The sequence below is a fragment of the Neomonachus schauinslandi genome, chromosome 6, assembly GCF_002201575.2.
Source record: "Neomonachus schauinslandi chromosome 6, ASM220157v2, whole genome shotgun sequence".
Taxonomy (NCBI): Eukaryota; Metazoa; Chordata; class Mammalia; order Carnivora; family Phocidae; genus Neomonachus; species Neomonachus schauinslandi.
The window spans coordinates 31,748,144-31,771,643 of NC_058408.1; the positions used below are offsets into that span (position 1 = coordinate 31,748,144).

The 23,500-nt window shown below is 35.7% G+C and overlaps 1 protein-coding gene across 1 annotated transcript in view; it reads left to right on the forward strand.

The window, feature by feature from the left end:
• The window catches only part of DENND1B (DENN domain containing 1B), a 262,179-nt gene that overhangs the window by 50,116 nt on the left and 188,563 nt on the right, over positions 1-23,500 (forward strand). The window contains exon 3 of the mRNA XM_044916349.1: positions 15,489-15,532. Coding sequence (XP_044772284.1) covers positions 15,489-15,532 — 44 coding nt within the window. The remainder of the gene's footprint in view (positions 1-15,488; positions 15,533-23,500) is intronic.

Sequence of the window (23,500 nt, forward strand, 5' to 3'; positions counted from 1 at the left end):
GGGACTCCAGGATCATGACCTGAGCCGAAGGCAGTTGCCCAACCAACTGAGCCACCCAGGCGCCCTTAAATTCTTTAACATGTGATGCATAATGCTAATTGTTGTGAGAGATACATGGTCTGTGCTTTTAGTTCTCAAGGTGTAGTCCTTAGATCAATAGCATCAGTATCACTTGGAAACTTGTTAGAAATGCATTTTCTCAGACACACCTTTGACCTATTGACTTAGAAGTTCTGGAAGTGGGACCCAGAGATCTATGTCTTAACAAGCTCTCTATACATTTGTGTTACATGCTAAAGTTTGAGAACTACTAAAGTAGACCTTTGAGAAGTTGCTAAAATTCTGTATTACCACTATATGTGTACTTCAAAATAATTTGTAAAAATACCTTACAGTGTATGTTTTAGTAAGATTAAATGTAGTCTGAATTTGACATTTTTCAGCAATGAATTTGTTTTTACTTTCACTATTGCTAGTAGTCTTAAAATTTGTAATGTTATGCAACCTATGATTACTGTTTTTTTTGGGGAGTAGGTTGGGAGAGATGATTAGATATCGTGTAGGAAGTGACATCTTTCCACCAGTGCTATAAATCTGTGTTTTGCTGGAGTGCATGACAAGGAAAAATGGCAGGATATTGGTTTTCTGGATCTCTGGTTTCACCAAGGTCATGTGTGGCCCTAAATGAGGAATGAACTGCTTTTTAAAATACTTTTATTGTGGTCAGACTAGATATAAAATTACAGTAATTAGTGGAGTTTGCAAACTATTTTGGTAGAGATAGTGAAAATTAAAACTTTAGGGGTGTGGCCTTAGCACAAGATGGCCGAATCAGGGACCCCAGCCTCCATCCTCCAACAAAGATTAACAATTAGACTGCCATCCACAAACAAAAACAGTTCTGGGTGGCTCAGTCGTTAGGCGTCTGCCTTCGGCTCGGGTCATGATCCCAGGGTCCTGGCCCACATCAGGTTCCCTGCTCTGCGGGAAGCCTGCTTCTCCCTCTCCCACTCCCCCTGCTTGTGTTCCCTCTCTCGCTGTGTCTCTCTCTGTCAAATAAATAAATAAAATCTTAAAAAAAAAAATAGAAAACAATGCAAAAGACCTTAAAAAAACCCAAAAAACAAAAGAACAGTTCTGGAAGAGCCCTGGGGTCCACTTAAGAAACTTTAGCAATACACTGTAACAAAAAACTTGAGAATAACTACACTGAGGAAAGAACAGCTTTATTATGCCTGCATCATTTCATTCTCAAGCTGACAGTGCTCAGTGCCAAGAGGGAACTCTCCATCTAGAAAGAGTTTCCTTTGCAGAGAAGGGATAGTGGGATGAGTTTCCCCACTTTGGGGGCACCACATTAAGGCTCTGCTTCAATTTCACCCCACTCAGAAACTAGCAAAGTTGAGATCTATAGAGATGGCTAGGGACAAAGAGGAAAAGCATACTACTAGTATCAGTCACACAGTGGGAGCAGCTACGGTTCCCAGTGTACCTGCTCTGTGAATTTTATTGGTTTTTACCTCACAAATATTTGGGTTCAGTGACACCAGCTGCCTAAGTTCCTCTCTGCTTCTCCCAACCCTCCCTTCCCCTGTTGTGAGCCTAGGAATCACACTGGCAGCAGCCCAGACTTCTACAACTGTATGATGCAATACACCATCCTAGCCCCCCCATGGCTGACTCCCACAACTGTGCAAGTACTCAGAGTTAGCTCTTCCAGCTGTGTACTTCCATGGCACCAGTCTGACACCTATTACCATCCTCCACTGCTATGTGCATGCCTGGAGGAAGACTGTGTGGCCATGGGAGAGCATGTTGACAGCCAGGTCCCCCACAGATGATTGTGGGCTTGAATTATGTCACTGGCCTGCACCACTATGCTCAACTGGAGCTAGCCCCTCCAGCTGTGCACCTGTATGCCTCTGGCTGGATCCCCATCACTAGCCTCCACTGCCGTGCCCTCATGGTGAAACATGAGGAGCCACCAGTAGTGTAAGATAGTACATGCTGAGAGCACATCACTGGCACTGGCTGCTACTGCTGTTTGTTCTGCCCCTTAGCCACTGGACCTGGAGGCACTGTTGAGGACCCTCACAGCCTTTGCACCCTCAGTGGATGCCCTGCAGCCCTTGAGAAGGACCATGTGGTTGGAGATGCTGTGGACTCCAGTGGCCTCAGCAGAATAGGCCATCACATATCCCCAGACCTGACACCATTACACATCTTAAACTTGGTGTCTTACACCACTAGATCTCGAGTCACAGCACACTCCAGCATGCCCCAACCTGCAGGTGAAAATCTTCCCTTAAAGAAGTCAGTCTAAAACATCTTGAAAAAAATGACTGCTTCTTCTAATGTGTATACACCTATACAAGGCCATAGGGGTCATGAAGAATCAGGGAAATATGACTCCATCAAAGGAGTACAGTGAATCTGCAGTAACTAGCCCCAAAGAAATGGAAATCCAGGAATTTCCTGATAAAGAATTCAAAATAATTGTTCTGATGATACTTAAGCACTGTAAGAGAATACAGATAAACAATTTAAATATACCAGGAAAACAACACAAGAACAAATGTGAAGTGCAACAAATAAGAAACCCAAAAAAGAACCAAACAAATTTCAGAACTGAAGAATGCAGTTACCTAACTGAGGAATTCAATAGAGAGCTTCAGCTGCAGGCTAGACCAAGTATATGAAAGAATCTATGAGCTCAAAGACAGATAATATGAAATTAACCACTCAGAGGAGCAAAAAGAAAAAAAAGAATGAAAAGGAATAATGAAAGCCTACAGGTCTTATAAGACACCATTAATACAAACAGTTCTGTACAGTTGGAGTCCCAGAAGGAGAAGTGAGGAGAAAGGGGTAGAAGTTAATTATTAAGTTAATAATTATGAAGTTAATAAGTCACCCCCAAATTTCAATCAAAAGGGTCTTCTCCAAGACATATTAAAATACAGCTGTTCGTAATTAAAAACAAGGAGAGAATTTTAAAAGCAGCAAGAGAAAAATATTTCTCTCATGAAGGCTATCAGCAGATTTCTAAACAGAGACCTTGCAGGCCAGGAGAGACTGGAATGGTATATTCAGAATGCTGAAAGAAAGACTGCCAACCAACAATACCATATTCAGCAAAGTCATCATTCAAAAATGAAGGTTGAAATACTTTTCCAAACAAATAAAAGCTGAGGTAGTTCATCACCACTATACTTGCTGTATGAGAAATGTTGAAAGGACTTACTCAAGCTGAAATGAAAGAAAAGGGACTATGAAAACATACAAAAGGAAAGACATACTGTTAAAGGCAAGTATGTTGCCAACTGCAGAATGCTCTAATACTCTAATAGGTGGTATGTTGACCAGTCTACTTTAGTATCAAGGTTGAAGGACAAAAGTATTACAAATAGCTATAGCTACAATAACTTGTTAATGGATGCACAATATAAAAAAGATGTGAAGTGTGACATCAGAAACATAAAATGTGTGTGTGTCAGGGGAATGAAACAGTGGAGGTTTCGTATGTGATTGTAAAATTTTTCAAGTAAGCCTCAGTAACCACAAAACAAAAATCTGTAGTAGATACAAGATAAAGAGAGGGGAATATACCACTGTGGAAAATCACAAAGAAAGATAGCGAGAAAAGAGGAAAGGAACTACAGAACAGCCAGAAAATAATTAACAAGATGACAATATTATGTCTTTACCTATAAATAATTTCTTTAAATGTAAGTGGACTAAATTGTTCAATCAAAGGCATACAGTGACTGAAAAGATAGGAAAACAAGACCCAACTATATGCTGCCTACAAGAGACTAACTGCAGCTCAAAGTGAAGTGATGGAAAAAGTGAGCAGGGGTAGCTATATTTGTATCAGACAAAATGACTAAGTCAAATGCTGTAATAAGAGAGAAAGAAGGTCATTATATGATGATAAAAGGGGTCAGTTTGTGAAGACTGTGCAATTGTAAATTTATATATGCATCCTACATCAGAACATGTAAAGATATCAAGGAAATACTAACAGATCTGAAGGGAGTAATAGATATCAGTGTGGTAATAGAGGACTTTAATACCCTGCTTTCAACAATGGATAAATCATCCAGGCAGAAAATCAATAAGGAAACATTGGACTTGAACCATGCTTTAGATCAAATGGTCTTAGCAGACATATACAGAATGTTCTATCCAACAGCAGCAGAATACACATTCTTCTCAAGCACACAGGGTAAGTCTCTAGGATAGACTGTATATTCATTCACAAAATAAGTCTCAGTAAATTTAAAAGAATGAATTACACCAAGTATTTTTTGCAACCACAGTGGTATCAAACTAGAAATCAGTAACAAGAGGAAACTGGAAAATTTAAAAATATGTGGAAATTATTAACATACTGCTGAACAACTAATGTCAAAAATTAAATCAAAAGGGAAATAAAAAAAAAAAAACTGAAACAAAAATGGAAACAGCATACCAAAAGTCACGGGATACAGTAAGAGCAGTGCAAAGAGGAAGTTTATAGCAATAAATGCCTACATTAGGGAAAAGTAAATATCTCAAACAACTTAGCTTTAATACCTCAGGAACTATAAAATGAACAAATGAAGCCACAAATTAGCAGAAGAAAGGAGATAAAGAGCAGAAAATGAAAGGGAGAACAGAAAATAGAGAAGATCAGCAAAACTAGAAGTCATTTTTTTTGAAAAGATAAATAAAATTCACAAGCCTTTAGTTGGATTTACCAAGAAAAAAAGAAAGGACTTAAATAAATAAAATTATAAATGAAAAAGGAGACATTACAACTGATACCATAGAAATACAAAGGATCATAAATGACTTATCATGAACAACTATATATCAGTAATTGGACAACCTAGAAGAAATGGATGCATTCAACCATTCAAACATATAGCCTACTATGTCTGAATCAGGAAGAAATAGAAAATCTGAACAGACCAATAATAGGTAAGGAGATTTAATCAGTCATAAAAAGCCTCCCAACAAAAGGTTAAGACCAGATGGCTTTGTGGGTGAATTTACTAAACATTTAAGAAGAATTAATGCCAGTTCTTATTATACTCTTCCAAAAAATTGAAAAGGAGGGAACATTACCAAACTCATTTTATAAGGCCAGTATTACCCTGATACCAAAAGCCAGAAAAGGATACTAAAAGAAAACTATAGGCCAATATTCCTGATGAATATAGGTGCAAAAATTTTCAACAAAATGCTAGCAAACCAAATTCAGTGGCACAATAAAAGGATCATATATGAGGGAGCTCTCCTCTACTTGCTAGATGGGTTGCTGCCTGATTCATGAATCACTTAATAAAGCCAGTTAAATCTTGAAATTAAAAAAAAAAGGTTAAAAAAAACCATGATCAAGTGAGATTTATTCTGGGATTCAAAGATGGTTCAACATGTGAAAATCCATAAATGTGATACATCACATTATTAATAGAATGAAAGATAAAAATCATATCATCTCAGTAGATCAGAAAAAGCATTTGATAAAATTTGGTATCTTTCATGATTAAAATTCTCAACAAGTTAGAGATAGAAAGAACATACCTCAGCATACTAAAGTACACATGTGACTATCCTACAGCTAACATCATACTCAGTGGTGAAAGGTGAAAGCTTTCCCTCTGAGTTAAGGAACAAGACAAGGAAGCCCACTCTCACCACTCTTATTTAACATAGTACTGGTAGTCCTAGCCAGAGCAATTAGGTAAGAAAAAGAAATAAAAGGCATCCAAATAGGAAAGAAAGAAGCAAAATTGTTTGCTGATGATATGATCTTGATATAGAAAATTCTAAAGTCTCCACTAAAAAATTTTTAGAATAAATAAATTTAGTAACATTTCAAGATGCAGAATCAATATACAAAAATCAGTTGCAGTCCTATATACACAATTAGCAGTCTGAAAAGGGAAAAACACAATCCCATTTATAATAGCATCAAAAACAGTAAAATACTTAGGAATGAATTTAATCAAAGAAGTGAAAGATGTCTACCTTGAAAACTATGAAACATTGTGGTGCCTGGATCACTCAATTAGTTAAGTGTCCCTCTCTTGATTTCAACTCAGGTCATGATCTCAGGGTTGTGAGATTGAGCCCTGGGTTGGGCTCCATGTTCAGTGGGGAGTCTACTTAGGATTCTCTCTCTCCTTCCCCCTCTGCCCCTCCTCCTGTTCATGCACTCTCTCTCTCTCTCTTTGTCTCTCTAAAATAAATAAATCTTAAAAAAAAAAACAACTGTGATACATTGATGAAAGAAATTGAAGAACACAGAAATAAATGGAAAGATATCGCATGATCATGGATTGGAAGAATTAATATTGTTAACATATTGTTCATATTACCCAAATCCACTTAGAGATTCAATATAATATTTATAAAAATTTAATGGAACTTTTTCACAGAAATATAAGAACATTCCTGAAATTTATATGGAACCACAAAAGACCCCAAATAGCCAAAAAAGAAAAGAAAAAAAGAAAAAAAAAAACGTGGAAGAACAAAACTGGAGGCATCACATTTCCAAATTTCAAACTGTGTTACAAACTATAGTAATAAGAACAGTATGGTACTGGCATAAAAACAGACATGTGGACCAATGGAACAGAATCCAGAGCCCAGAAATAAACCCACACATATATGGTCAACAAATATTTCACAAGGGAGCCAAGAATACTCAGTGTGGAAAGAACAGTCTCTTTAATAAATGGTGTTGGGAAAACTGGATATCCACATGCAAATGAACGAGGTTGGATCCCTGTCTTAGACCAATCTCAAAAACTTACTTGAAGTGGATTAAGGACTTAAACATTTGAACCCATAAAACTCTTAGAAGAAAATAATAGATGATAAGCTCCTTGACATCAGTCTTATCGATGACATTTTGGATATGACATCAGATGCACAGAAATTAATAAGTGGGACTACATCAAACTACAAAGCTTTTGCACAACAAAAGAAACAATCAAGAAAGCGAAAAGACAACCTACAGAATGGGAGAAAATATTTGCAAACCATATATATGTTTTTAGATTCCACATGTGAGTGAGATTGTACAGTATTTGGCTTATATATCTTATATATCTGGTAAGGGGTTAATATCCAAAATATATATGCATCCATAGAACTCATACAATAACAAAAAACCCAAATAATTTATTTAAAAGAAGTAGGCAGAGGGGGGGGCCCTGGTGGCTCAGTCAGTTAAGTGTCTGCCTTTGGCTCAGGTCATGATCTTGGGGTCCTGGGATCCAGCCCTGCATCAGGCTCCCTGCTCAGCAAGGAGTCTGCTTCTCCCTCTCCCTCTGCCCTTCCCTCCTGCCCTGCTCATGCTTTCTCTCTCAAATGAATAAATAAAAATCTTAAAAAAATAAAAATAAATAATAAAATAGAGGATTGAATAGACATTTTTCCAAAGAAGAGATACAATGGTTAACAAATACATGAGAATGTGCTCAACATCACTAACTATCATGGAAATGCAAATCAAAACCATAATGGGATATTATCTTATACATGTTAAAAAAAAAGAACAAATGTGGCAAGGATGTAGAGAAAGGGGAACTCTGGTTCACTGTTGGTGCGAATGCAAATTAATATAGCCAGTGTGGAAAACAGTATGGAAGTTTCACAGAAAATTAAAAGTAGCATTACCATATGATCCAGCAATCCCACTTCTGGGTATATATCTGAAGAAAATGAAATCATTATCTTGAAGAGAGATCTGCATTCCCATGTTCATTGCAGCATTATTCACAACAGTCAAGATACAGAGACAACCTAAATGTCTATCAGTGGATGAATGGTTAACAAAAATGTTGGGGGTGTGTGTGTATAATGAAATATTATGTGTGTGTGTGTGTATAAAAGGAAATATTATTCAGACCTAAATAAAAAGAATATCTTGCCATTTACAATAATATGGATTGGTGTTGAGGATATCATGCTAAGTGAAATAAGTCAGAGAAAGACATACTGTATGATTTCACTCATGTGTGGAATCTAAACACATGAAACTCAGAGAAAGAGAGTAGAATGATGGTTGCCAGGAGCTGAGGGAGAGATGTTGGGAGATGTTGGTCAAAGGGTACAAACTTTCAGTTATAACATGAATAAGTTCCAGGGATCTAATGTGCAACATAGTGACTATAGTTAACAATACTATATTGTCTTCTTGAAAGTTGCTATTAGAGTAGTGCTTTAATGCTCTCACCATAATCACAACAAAAACAATAAATTAGTAATTATGCAAGGATGTGTGTCATCTTAACTAACCTTATTATGAACATTTCACATATATGTTTATTGAATCAAGTTACATACCTTAAACTTACACAATGTTATATGTGAATTATCAATAAAGCTGGAAAAAGTAATTTTAAATGTAGTTAGCTAATTCCATGCTTTTCAATATTTTTCACATAATAGCCATATGTAGAAAATGGTACTTGAATGGTAAACTTGGGAGGGAAGGAGTGGGCTATAGGACGGAGAGGAGGGAAATTGATTTTACCTTTTTCAATGCCTCCTCTGATCAGAGACAGCATTTTTATTCATTAACGTAAGACCAGAACTTCAGCCACCTAATTTCATAATTAAAAATGCTGCATGTATTGATTTTACCTATTTTTCAGTCCTACGGTCTTTAGATACATGCAGTAGATTTTCTACTGAAAATATGCTCTTTTAAAATGCATTAGCATGATTTGGTATAACATTTCGTAGTAATGGACTTTAGAGGGAAAAAAACACCTCACTTCCATTTTATTAGCTTTAAATCAGCAATTCCTATCTATAACAACTCTTCTGTTTAAATTTTCTTCCCGTCACACTTGACTGACAAAAACCTCAACCCTGACTGAATCTTCCAATTATCTCTTCTACCTAAGCTGTTAGATGATGATGGGGGAAATACCACATTGTTGCCATTAAACACTAGGTTGGATACCTACCAAATTGAGTACTCAACAGTGCCTGAAAGTTAGTCACACTTCCTCCTTCAGCCTCCAGCAACTTCTCTTTTAAGCAGAGAGCTTTGCTCCTACTTTACAGAATTAACAATTTTTACACAAAACTTTTGCCTTTGCACCACCAATTCTAAAATCTCCTTGGATTCATATCTTCTCTTTTTCCTATAACAATGGAAAACATTGTCCAGCTTCCTTCCAAGGCTCATCTCACTATCTTGGTCAGAATCCCATTCTTCCTGACTTCTCAGATATCCTCTCTTTTCTCTTGGGCTCTCTGCGGGCTCATTAGTACTATCATTTAAACATGTTCAAGTCTGCACCATACTAAAAGAAAACAAATCTATCTAGCTTCATGTCTCCTCATACCTTTACCTTCTTCCTTGCACAGTCTTTGTTAAAGAAGTTGTCTCCATACACTCTGCCTGCCCTTCCTCATTCATTCTCACTGCATGATCCTAAGTCGGCTTTCTGCTTCCCATCCTTCCATTGAAGCTCAGTTTATTATGGCTTTATGCTTTACGTATAGTTGTCATTTTTTAGTAGTCACTTTGCTTAATGTTTTACCACATTTGAGAGTTTTTTAGATATACCCTCTTCCCTTGACTTTCATAACAACACACACTCTAGCTGTATTCTTTATACATTTCTAGTTGTTTTTTCTCATTTGGTTTATGTCATCATCTGCTTTAATTGGTTTCTATGATACCCAAGATACATTTTAAACTCTAGTCTGTCCCCTGCCTCTCTAGCTTCATCGCTTGACATTGTCTCCCTTCTGCTCTACATTTGGGATATACTTCATTTTTTCCCCCTTTTTCTACATTGCGTTGTGCTTTCTATTAACTGCCAAGACATCATGCATATTGTTTTTCCACTCTGGAACGTTCTCCCTTGCCCACATTAGAACCCAGATCATCCTTTGCTTGCCTAACTGACATGTTAGTTTATGTGTACTTTCCTTCCTAAGTAGTTCAGTGACTTTAAAGATTTTATTTATTTATTTGACAGAGAGAGACACAGCAAGAGAGGGGACACAAGCGGGGGAGGGGGAGTGGGAGAAGGAGAAGCAGGCTTCCCGCTGAGCAAGGAGCCTGATGCAGGGCTTGATCCCAGGATCCTGGAATCATGACCTGAGCCAAAGGCAGACACTTAACGACTGAGCCACCCAGGCGCCCCTTGTTTAGTGACTTTAAATTAGATTAGTTTTCCATATGTTATTGTGTAGTATCCTGTCTGTTTAGTGTAGCAGTCATTAAATTTTATTGCATTACATGTTTTAGATGCTTTCTTTTCTATAAGTCGTAGAGACCTTATTTTTTTTTAGTTCAGCATTATATCTCCATAGGTAGAAGAATAAAATTACACATTTTCCTTAATGAGTCTTGCTCATTTACATTAAAGAGACATGACCATTCCTTTATTCGGAACATTTTTTTGAAATTACTAAGCCAGTGAATTTTTAAGTTGAGCCCAAGTATTTATGCAGGACACCTTGTTTAAAACAATAGTTTGCATCTTTTATGACTACAAATAGACACAAAGAAACTTTCTACAGTAATAGAAATGTTATCTTTGTTATGGTTTTGGTTACAGGACTATACACATTAAAACTTACTGCACTGTACTCTTAAAAAGGGAATATATTATTGTCTATAAATATCTCAATAAACCTGATTCCCCAAAATTTCATCTAAGTCTCAGTTTCTTCATCTATATACTTGTAACCACTGTTATGATTTTTTTTTAAATGATCCTTTTCCATGGAAATATCATTCTGGCCCTGATTTCTGAGTCATTGCTCTGATTACTATTTGCCATTTTGTGTCATGGAAATAAATATAAAATATATTTATGACAAGCATCTTTTATTATTGTAGAAAGTTTCTTTGTGTCTATTTGTAGTCAATCATCTCCCCTCACCCCCAGTCCCTAGCAATCAGTGATCTGGTTTCTGATCTGCTTTTTGCCTTTTCAAAATGTCATATGAATGTAATCATAAAGTATGTAAGTTTAGTCATAAATATATTTTATCTTTATTTCAATGACATAGTGGCATAGTGCTTTTGAAATTCACCTATTTTTTGCCTGTATTGGTGCTTTATTTTTTATTGCTAAATTGTGTTCTATTATATTAATGTACCACAAATTGGTTACCCATTTAGCAGCTGATGAGCATCTGAGTTGCTTCTATTCTTTGTTTATTATAAATAAAGTTTCCATAAACACTTGCATACAAAAAACCCCAAAACAATAGTTTGCACAAAAAGTAGAGAGCTCTTCCCCATGTGTACTATAGGGCTTTGGAGGGCAGGGACTTTTCTTATTTCTTTAACACTGCATAGAGTTTTGAATGGAATAAGTTAAACTTAAATAGGACAGAGAAAGGTATTGATTCTGGAAATTATTTAAAATAGAGATCTTGCCATTTGCAACGACGTGGATGGAACTGGAGGGTGTTATGCTGAGCAAAATAAGTCAATCAGAGAAAGACATGTATCATATGACCTCACTGATAGGAGGAATTCTTAATCTCAGGAAACAAACTGAGGGTTGCTGGAGTGGGGCGTGGGGTGGGAGGGATGGGGTGGCTGGGTGATAGACACTGGGGCGGGTATGTGCTATGGTAAGCATTGTGAATTGTGCAAGACTGTTGAATCACAGATCTGTACCTCTGAAACAAATAATGCAATATATGTTAAGGGAAAAAAAAGAAGAAGATAGCAGGAGGGGAAGAATGAAGGGGGGGAAATCAGAGTGGGAGACGAACCATGAGAGACAATGGACTCTGCAAAACAAACTGAGGGTTCTAGAGGGGAGGGGGGTGGGAGGATGGGTTAGCCTGGTGATGGGTATTAAAGAGGGCACGTTCTGCATGGAGTACTGGGTGTTATGCACAAACAATGAATCATGGAACACTACATCAAAAACTAATGATGTAATGTATGGTGATTAACATAACAATAAAAAATTTTTAAAAAAAGAACTTGTACCTCCCCTGGGGGGGGAAATTTATGAATTAAAAAATAAAATAAAATAAAATAGTGCTCTTGGGGCGCCTGGGTGGCTCAGTCATTAAGCGTCTGCCTTTAGCTTAGGTCATGATCCCAGGGTCCTGCTCCGTGGGAGGCTGCTTCTTCCTCTCCCACTTCCCCTGCTTGTGTTCCCTCTCTCACTGTGTCTCTCTCTGTCAAATAAATAATTAAAATCTTAAAAAAAATAGCTGCTCTTGGGGTGCCGGGGTGGCTCAGTCGGTTAAGTGTCCTACTCTTGATTTTGTCTCAGGTCGTGATCTTGGGGTCCTGGAATTGAGCCCCGCTCCGCACTCCCCAGGAAGTCTTGTCCCTCTCCCTCTGCTCCTCCCCTGACTTGTGCATGCTCTCTTGTTCTCTCTCGCTCTCTCTTTCTCTCTCTCAAATAAACAAAATAAAATAGCTGCTCTTTAGATCTCAACTAAGAAAGTTCTAGTCTCTCACATTGACTAGCCTTATAACTAACACAAACTCCTTGTTTTGGCCTTGGTTTTCTCACTCATAAAATTCTGATTCTGCAAGGCAGGTAAATCAAACACTGAAAGCTATAATCCATCATATTACTTACTAATATATATTCTACCTTTCAAAAGTATATAGTCCCTGAACTGTGATTTTACAAATGCCTAATTTTAAAGGTTCATCTGTGAATTCCACAGAATTCCATAAATATTATTCATTTATGCAAATTGAAAAGTTTGCCTTCCATTTTTTAATAATGTAGTTGAATCACACTAATATTTTAAGTTATTTTAGTTCTTGTTCTCATTGAAGGGCCGGAAAATGTGAAAGACCTGATTGCAAAGGGAAAAAAAACCAAAACTGCTGAATTTATCTCACTTTACATTTTAAAAAAGCTTTAGTCATGAATTTGGAATACTTGTGATGGTGATGCACAAATAATATTTTAAATATTCTTACTCCAAATTTACTGATTTAATAAAAATTTTTATATTTTCCTTCCTATACTGTAACATCTCTTATTAAAATAAGAGACTAACTGCATTTATGTACAAATCAAATCATGCATTCTTCCTTTCATATTTATTTGGTTCCTAGCTAGATTGTTGGTGGCAAAGATTGCTTTAAAATTAAGATCCGGAGTCTCTCTTGAATTAGTAGTAGGTATTGGTGAGAAGAGACGCACAGTGTGCATCAGGCCTCACCAGCGGCAGTGATTTCTGCCAGTGGTTTTCATCCTTCCATCCGTAAAACAAGCAGAAAACCAACTTAAGCTCTCCAGGTCAGATCTGATAGCGAGAAAAATAGTCCTCAGGGAATAGAAAATCCAGTCTTTGTGCATACATTTGAGAATCAGGTTATTATTTCTTTTTAAGAGCCTTTTTTTCCCTTCCTTTGCAGTACTTGTGAAAAGTTTCTACAGAGATGTGTCAGATACGGTGTATGTCTAACAACACAGGCAGTAACTAAGTTAATCCATTTCAAAATATGGATTCACGTTACAGTAAATTTTTGAGTGCTGAAGTGGAAATTTCATTTAATGAAAAGAAATAGGATATTTTTCACTGAATATAAGCCAGTGGATGTTACTTACATGAATTCACTTGTTCCTTCTCTCTGTGAAAGAATAGGCGATACAGGAAAAAAAAAAAAACACAACAGCATAATAGAAGATGAGAAAAAGTGAGTTAGCAGAACATACGTGGGTAAATGCTGTGAACAATAGGGGCAAAGCATTATCTGTACAAGGTAAACATGTTGGTTTTAAGACATAAGTGTAAGAAATTTATCACAAATAGTTTCTTAAATGACAACTATAAAATTGAGGTTGTTCAAAAGGGATGTTTTAAATATTCACATTAAAACTCTTTAACTCCATTATTTATAAGAAAGAACTATTCTGCATTTCTGTATAATTGATTTACTTATGTGGCCATTAGTGTATTAAGTTTATCAAAATAATATCAATATTTCATGAAGATTCCATCATATCACTTTTGTTTTATATGATTCAAATCTTGATAATTATCATTTTGGTAAAACTGACTCACACGTACATATTTTCCAATAAAACACACACTCATAACTCACATGTATATATTTTCCAACATAATCATAACCATGTCTTGAGTATTTTTAGGTGACCTATAATGCATGTCCTTCATTTTAGAAATGTACACTTTGTTTTACATGAAGAGATAATCATTTAATATTATCTTTGTGAATTTATAATGCATTATTTTTATATAAGATGTGTTAAATGATTTATTTATATTGACTTATATAGGAACCTTCTATTCCTTACTAAGTAAAAAGGTTAATTATAGAAAGTATGCTTTCTTTTCAATTTAAAATAATTGAAAAAAATTCTTTTGAACTTAATAAGTAATACAGCAAGAGGAGATAGCTCATACTAAATGTTGCTAGGTAATTATTGAGTTTTGGAATTAAAAACCTGGAATTATGCATTCTTGGACTGTATTTTTATAAAAGCAACATGGAATAGTGGAAATAATGGAATAGAACTTATTGAGAACATAAAGTGATGTCTTTGGTCTACCCTTTTTACTTGGAGTGGAATTCAAATTCTGTTATATCAGTGGTACTTGTTACTTATACTATCTTGAGCTTTGAAAGGCTTTTACAGAAGTAATATTATCCGTTGTACACTATCCTTTTAAAGCACATCTACAGATATTTAGAAGTTTGTTTTTGACACAATTAAGAAATGAGCACATAACCAAAATATTTATTAGTGCTAATTAAAAGGACTTATTTTTAATATACTAAGTAGAAAAGAAATATTGTGAGAAATGATGAAAATGAAAAACCAGTGGGAATATTTATAAAACAACATTGGTTTTTATATATGAATAACTAGATATATTAGAAAAATTTCTTTAAAATGCCCTGCAAATATCAGTTGTATTTTAAGTAAGCTTGATGCCTTAAAACTACCAACTTATATCTATTATTTTATGAAAGGCTTCACTTCATAGAGTTGCAAATATGGGATTTCAAAAGTGAATTTTGATATAAAGCAAGCATTATTACAGTGTTCATAAATATTTAGGCTTTTAAATGAAAATTTAAGGTAATATATTTTGGTCTAATTTTTAAAACTATGATATATATATAATATATTACATATTTACCACATTTATATTTTTCTTTTCAAATTAAAACCAATATGTTAAGTGTAGTTAAATCTGAAAATTCATATTTCAGAATCTTAAAATGTAAAGTATCTAAATAAAGAGAGTTGTGAAAAGAAATCGTTTTAATAATCTGACAAAGTTATTTTAATTTTATTTGTTCCTATTCCCAAAGGTCATTAAAATGCTTAAAAGATCAAAATCCTTTATTTTTAATCTCATCAACTGTAAATGTTTAAAGAGAAATTTAAAAATTATTTAAAAAGTATCTCTGACAATGTTTTAACAAGAATGTTGGTGTAAATCTGCCCTTTTGCCTCTGTTTAATGCCATGTGTCAATTATTTACAGATCCTGTGGTATTGTGGAAATTCCCAGAGGACTTTGGCGACCAGGTTGGAACCACATAATTTTTAAAAAACATTTATAATTGGAGTACTATGATTATTACTACTGTTACTGCAGCAACTACTACTACACATGAATTTCTATCAATATTTTCTCTTCACCAGTTGTGAGGAAAAAAATCACCATGTGTGCAGAATGTATATGGAAAATCTTTTAAAGTTACCAAGTAGATGGGTGATGAGGGAGCCTTTATATTAAAACTAGTAAGAACTGAATGTTTACAGTTTCAACGTATTTTTACACTCTTTTAATCTATCAATGGAACATATTTGGAAACATTTAAAAATTTTTCCCATCAAAAAAACTTGACAATACCATACTTTGTTGAATACCCTCCTATTATTTCTGTCTACTTGAAGTAGTAACTGCTGTAAATAAGTGGTTAGTTCTCTCCTTTTACAGTGATGTCTGAATCATTTACATATATGTTGAATTGATGATATTTTCTTATTTTTATGTAATTCTTATCTATAGCTTTACTTTCTTAAAAGAAAATGAGACTTCAGAATGAATTTATTCCATTTGTATTTTGGATTATAGTCTTTTATAGTTCCTTAAGTATTTAGTATGACCAAAATTATGAGTTATTTTGACATGATATATGTAAATAGAAAAATCTTTAAAATTTTATATTATAGATTTATCATTTTGAAATGAATTAAATAATACATGGTTAAAATACAGATTTCAGTTTTTATGGAAATCTGATGAACATATTCTTTTTTTTTTTGCCCGCAAAGAAATGGTATAAAACACTCTTGTCACTGTTAAAATTAAAAAATTTACTAGTATAAGCTTACCCATAAGTTAAGTTCACAGATATGATTCTTAAAATTCTCTTAATTTATAAAATTGAAAGCTGACAAAAGTATTTGTATAAAGCAGTTCATTCAGAAATAAGTATACAGAAAAATATTTGTTTAAAGCAGTTCATTCAGAAATAAGTATACCGAAAGTGATTTTGATATGTGGAAGGATAACTTTCTACTCGTGAAAATCTATATGTAAGACTAGGAAGTTACACTGAAAAAAATCAGTAAGTGGGCATTTTAAAAAAAGATTTATTTATTTATTTGTCAGAAAGAGAGAGAGAGAGAGCACAAGCAGGGGGAACAGCAGACAAAGGGAGAGCTCCTGCTTCTGAGTAAGGAGCCCATTATGGGACTCAATCCCAGGACCCTGAGATCATGATCTGAGCCAGACAGCCGCTTAACCAACTGAGCCACCCAGGCGTCCCAGTAAATGGGCATGTTAAGTATTAATTCAATCTAATGCAATCCTTGACTACTTTTCACATAAAAAGACAGGTATGCACTCTTAATTTGTTTTTAGCTCTTTAGAGAAAGAATAGATTTATAAATACCTTAAGTATGCAAAAGAAGTTCCTACAGTGAAGACTTGATTTGGATATATGATGTATAATTGGGTTTGTTTTAAAGTAATGTATAGTTAGGTTAGAGCCTTCCTGACTCATTTTAGCATTTTGAAATACTATTCTTCTCTTGGTATTCTTGATTCTTTCTTGTCCACTGACCCAAGAACAAACCTTCCGTCCAGGTCATGTTTTCTGTTGTGTTTTATTTTCTACCTCTTAAACTGCCCCTGAGAATTCCTAGGAAATTTGAAGACTCCTCACTTTGGGTTCATGTAGGGGCATCAGGTACTTGTTGAGTTCAGCTACAGGAAGTTTTTCAGCGAGACTATCGCTATCCCTCTCTGTGACTGATAAACTGGTGATGGGGATTTTTTAGTTGGGGCTGAAATGTTGTTTTGTTTTCCAAATTTGTGAGGCCAGTAGAACATTAATAAGCCTTTATATACCTAGTAAAATGTAAAAGTAGTTAACTGGGTAATGGTGATGAATGTTCAGAATTCTAATTCATAGCAATTCTTATACACTTTTTTGAAGGTTAGGACTGAAAGGAGCTTTAGATACCATTTTGTCTAAACACTTCACATTATATCTGAAGAAACCAAACTTCATATGGGAATCTAGCCAAGGGCCTTGAAGGATGGTTTTGCTATATGCTTTTTGGTGAATATTCTGAATACTACAGATGATTTAAGTACTCTGTGTATATTTCTCATCTTTCGTAGCACTTACTGTTGTGTACTATCTACTTCCGGCTAAACAGTCTTTTCACTGGATCTGAGACTTGCTTCAGTAATAATAATTATTAATAAGCTCTTTATTTAGCTCTTACCATGCACTGGGCAGTATACTATGTACTTTATGTGCGTAATTCATTTTATCTTCAAACCCACCCAGTACTGCTAGGAGATAGTGTCATGCCCCAGAGTGAGGGTTAAGAAACTTGCCTGAGATCACATTGCTTATCAGAGGCAGAGCTAAGATTTGAAAACAAGTTTGTCTAACTCAAAACCATGTGCTATTAGCAATGAAGCTATATTCTTTCTGCTTGGGAATGCTGACCCGGATCCTACTCACTTATTTTATTTTAGCTCATGTAAAAATAGTTTATCATAACAGTTCTTTTCCCCTCATTATCTTTATAATTTGAAATCATTGTGTTATTTAATCCAAAGAAATAGTATCAATTCATTACCCTTTGGTTCTACTACATGGAGTTGTTGGTTCATCATAGTTGTTGATTTGTTACAGGCTCCTCAAGTATGTCTTCCTTCTTTAGTTGGTAGAACCAGTGGGACAGTTCAAAGTCACATTTCAGGGGCTGTAATTTGATTTTGGGGGGCAGGTACAGTGGAGAATTTTGTATAGGGAAGTAGGAAATGAAACTGTAAATGTAAATGGAGCCGGGTTTGGGTAACATTAAAGGCTTTGCTAAAGAGTTGGTCCTTCAGATGAACTTGAGGAGAGTGTGGTATAGCAAAATAAGTATGTTAGGAAGATTAGTCGGGAAGAGATTTCCATATGGATTGGTTGTAGGATAAACCGGAAACACGGAAATTAGTTGGCTATTATAGTAGTTCAGCTGAGGGCATCAGAAGGATCTGAAAGGGTTGGTTACATTAGGAGTGAAAACGAAGATGAGTGTAAGGGGGAAGGAGGACAGAGGTTGCTTGCAGGGGTGCTCTGTGGGGCATGGGGTAGAGAGGAATAGTGACAAGAGGATGAATTTGCTTTTTGTCCCTCCAAGAAATGTCGAATTATCTTTGTGTAAGTGGTGGATGGGATTTTTGGGGATTGGAGAAGAATGGAGAAGTGTTTTAAAGCCTGAGGAAATACAAAGCTGTGAGCAAATTTGAGGATTGCTAAATTGAATTGATGTCAGATTTATGTTTTGCAAATACATTGAGGGCTCTGGCAGAGAAGACTAATGCAGACCAAGTCTTCCCATCCATGCCACTGATACTAGCAGTATCCCTTCATACATCTGTGAGAGGTTCACAGCTTCTGTATAAAAAGAGTAATTTTGTTTCTTTTTGCTGCTATCAAGGTAATCTCTCCATTGCCCTTAGTTCTCTGTTGTTCACATTTATACTTAATGGCTTCAGGCTCTTTTTCAGAATGCTTAATTCCCCCCCTCCCCCACCCTCTGCTTGTCATTTTCATGCTTCAAGTTTCTGTGGCTTTGCTGCTTGCATATAGCAGGCCCTCTTCGGGCCATGGTTAGCCTGTGTTTCTTGAGTGAGAGGAGTCAATCTTTGTGAGAAAAATACACTTTTAGAGAGGGGTCAGAAATAAAATCTTATAGATCCTGGAATCAAACAGATACGTGTTTGAATACTAACTCTGTATTTATAGATTGTGTGAAGTATTGCTTTAGATAGGGACTTAATCTCTCTTAGTTACTCATTTGCAAAATGGGATTGATTTTACTGATCTGACAGAATTACGGGGTAAGAATGAAATGATGTGAAGTCTGTAAAGCGCTCAGCACCACGCCTGGCATGTGGAAAACATTCCATAAGTGTGAACCAGTAGTTTTGTTAAAGTATTGCGAAGCCAGGAACATTTATTAACTTACGATGAGGCATAGATAAAACTGCTTTATGTAGAATATCGTTTTTATAGGTGAATAACAAGTTTGAGAATTTTACTGCTTATAGACCTTCAGGAAGATTTATAATTTAATAGCATAAGAGGTACTAATATGTAAAAATTCTTCTGTCGTGTGTGCTTTCTGAAATTTCTGTGCCATTAGTTGATGAATGACTGCAGTGGATATCTGCTGTTTAACTGGCCAAACTGTTACTTTTTGGTTTGTCATTTTTATGAAAATCTTAAACTGCGTTTAAGATTTCTTTTTATCAGCATGGCTATCAGCAGAAGTCATAGGACCGTGGAACCATGATCTTTTAGTAATGGCCAAGACATCAGAAATCATTAAGACCATTTAGATAGGAAAGAAGATTATGAAGAGCTGACCCCAGCTCATATGTCCTATTTACCTTCAGTCTTGCAGTAGTTTTCCTGTTTTCACACAAACTGCAGGCCTTTCATGCTTCTGGGCCATTTCGTATGCCTCAGATGCCCTTTTCCTTTTTCTCCGATGTACTTTCTCCATAATGCAAATGAAATGCTTTATCTGCTGTGGTATTTTGAGGTATTCCTCTTTTGTGATCCAGACTCATTTTTGTATTAGTATGCCTGCCATGTTACCTGAGTAACTTGGATTAGTTGTTCTTGTGTGTCTTATTTCAGTGAATGCTCCTACTTAAGCTCCTTTCCCAAGCCAAGGACTCTATGTATTTATTTTTTACTTCTCTTTCCCTCACTCAACTGCTATTCCCAATCTGTCCTCAGATCCTATTCCTTGTACCTCTTTTATGTCTTGTCAGTCTCTCCACTTCTCTTTATTTCTAGAGTCCTTTCCTTAATTTGTATCTTCCTAACTCTTCTGTTTTTGTGCCTATTTAATTTACCCTCCACAGTGTAGCTAGAATGATCTAAAAGACAATGGAATGATCTTTCTAAAAAACAAATACTGCTTCTCCTATCACTACTGTCGTTGGTTCCTTACAATGTGCCAGGCACTTTCTAGGTACTTTGCCTGTGTTGGCTCACTGAATCCTAATAATGCTTCTATGAAGTGAAGGGACTACTACAGTTCCCATTTTACAAATGAAGAAACAGAACTACCAAGTACTTAGTTTACATGGCAAAAGTCACACAATTAGTAAGTGTGGTAGAGCCATTATTCCAAGCCAGACACTGACTCCAGAACCCATAGTCCTGAAGACTCATGTAAACTCACTGCTCCCCATTGATGCCTTCAAGATAAGGTTCAACTTCTCAACGTGATCAAGTTCCTTGTTTCACATCTTTTGTTTACATCTTTAGCCTCCAATTCTCTGTATCCCTTTCCTTTCTCCATTTAAGAAATGGTCTGTATTTTATAGTGAACATTATTTTCTCTTCTGTACCATTTATTTATATTCTGTCTTTGAACATGGGTCTTTCTGTCTGAAATGCTAATCTACTTGCACTCCCTTTTGCCTGTCTTTCTAGTCTTGGCTTAGAGGTCATTTCTTCCAAGAAGCCTTTTCTTTATGTCACAGGTCTAGATTGAGTGCACCTCCTGGGAGTTCCCTTGGCATTTTATGCTTCCCATATTATGCCACTTATTAGATCTGTCATTTTCCTTACTTTCTATTTACCCCATTAGACTAAATGACTCTGAGGCTAGCATTAAAGAATAATTTTTAAAAGAAGATATAATCATGACTCTAATGCAAATGTAACATTTCATTTTTCAGTTTTTTTTAAACTCGTTAGTTGATGAGGGTGTGAGTAAAATGTTGCATCCTATTCAAAGGAGAGCTCAAAGTAGCAGAATTGTATAGATAAATCAGGAATGCTGTAATAAATTTACAAATAGACGTAGAAGTGGCTTTATCCACATGGGGAGCGGTGAGGGAGGAGGGCAGTCAGTTGTCCCTCTATGAAACATGTCTGTGGACAAATATTATTTGTATTGCTACAATTTACAGAGTTGTAAAATAGCTTCAAGACAATGAAAGTCACAGGGCCCCTAGAAGAATGTGTTAGGCAATGGCTTTTTTCCCAATGAAAACAACCAGTAATCTTTTGGTTCAATTCAATCTTTTAAAAATTTTTCCTATAGTCTTCTTCCTCTTACAAGCATAGTAATTTCAAAGAAAGATTATTCTAGAAAACAAAACAAAGCATGTTTCTAAGGGTTTGGCCTGATTATTTACATGGGTGCAGCAAGAGAGTTAATTTAGGCTACAAGCCTCCATGAATTTACTTTACCCACCTAGAACCATGCAGTGTAGAACAATTGCCATGTCTACAAAATTAACTTTTTTCCAAGAAAGTTTTCTTTTTTTTTTTTTTTTAAAGATTTTTTATTTATTTATTTGACAGAGAGACACAGCGAGAGAGGGAACACAAATAGGGGCAGTGAGAGAGGGAGAAGCAGGCTTCCTACGTGACCCTGGGATCACGACCTGAGCCGAAGGCAGACGCTTAACGGCTGACTCACCCAGGCGCCCCCCCAAGAAAGTTTTCAAAAGGAATTTCAGATTAGATTTTTAGAATCTCTTATTTACTATCCCAAAGCTAGGAAACTAGGCCCAAGCAAATATCTTTCCCAGATTTTACATATACTGCCTATAACTTTGGTTAATTCTTCTCAAGATTCACAAAATTTACTAAGGTTCCTGGTCTATGAGGAAGGGACCCTCTTTAACATGTTTAAGTTTGGACCCTGTCAACCAGGCATCTGGCCACTTTTTCTGGGATGACTTTGTAGTCTCCATAAGTATAGCTAACCTTTGTTCCTTAAAAGTGCCTTGGCATGGATGATTAAACATGCATCTTTCTAAAAAATGACACTTTAAGACCTTGGTTGTGCAATCAATTTTCCAGTTATATACTGGTAAAATGAAAGACTTACTGAATTTATGCAAAAAAAATACTGCTATGAAAAATGAAGGGACTTAGAGTTTCTGAATTCAGGGAGGGAGGGAATCAGTGAGAATAAGATGTGATTTAAAAATATTTCAGTTTATAGAAGCAGAGTTTACTAAATTGTTGTAGGTTACAGACAGTGTAGGAAGAGGAGGAAGGGCTTCCTTATATGTCCAGAAAATAGATCATGAAAACAGCATCAATAATATTTCAAACAATAAAATTTTCCTCATTATTATTCAATACAAAGCAATTAATTATTGTTTTGCTGGATTTTGTCTTTACAGTCTCATGAAACTTGCTGCTTCTTGACTAAAATGAGTCTTGGAAGTTTGGCCTTAGTCCACTGGAATGGCCTGAAAATTATCTAAGTGATGTCAGTTCCAAGGCCTGTCACCAGTAGTCTATTCTTCGAAGTGTCAGTAGTTTGAAATACCTGATTTTTCCAAGGCTCTGAGACTGACCTACTTTGTTAAAAACACAAACTCTGGTCTGTAGCTTACAGCGGAGCCTTCAGGCAAGCCTCAGAAATTAAACTAAGCTACCTGTAGATGATAGAGGCTTAATGGTTATGGTTAATTTATTACCAGTAATTTTCAAATGTGAAAGGTCTGGGGAGAATGGGCAAAATAGGTGAAGGGGATTAAGAGGTACAGACTTCCAGTTACAAGATAAATAAGTCACAGGGATGAAAAGTACAGGTGGGGAATATGGTCAATAATATTGTAATAATGGATGATGACAGATGGTAATTGCACTGATTATGGTGAGCATTGCATAATGTATCGAATTGTCGATTTGCTATGTTGAATACCTGAAATGAATACAACATTATATGTCAATTATAGTTTGCTAAAAAGCCAAACCAAACCAAACAAAAACAAAAGAACAAAACCCAAAAGCAAATGTGAAAGGTCTGGTAAGGGTTCATAATAAAAATAAAATATGAAAAAGAAAATTTGGTTGTTTCTGTTATATGAAAGAGATAATAAAGCCACTCAAAAAGGTTTTAGAGAAAATGTCTCAAAGAGCAAGGAGTAAGACCCTCTTTCCTTCCTTCCTTCCTTCCTTCCTTCCTTCCTTCCTTCCTTCCTTC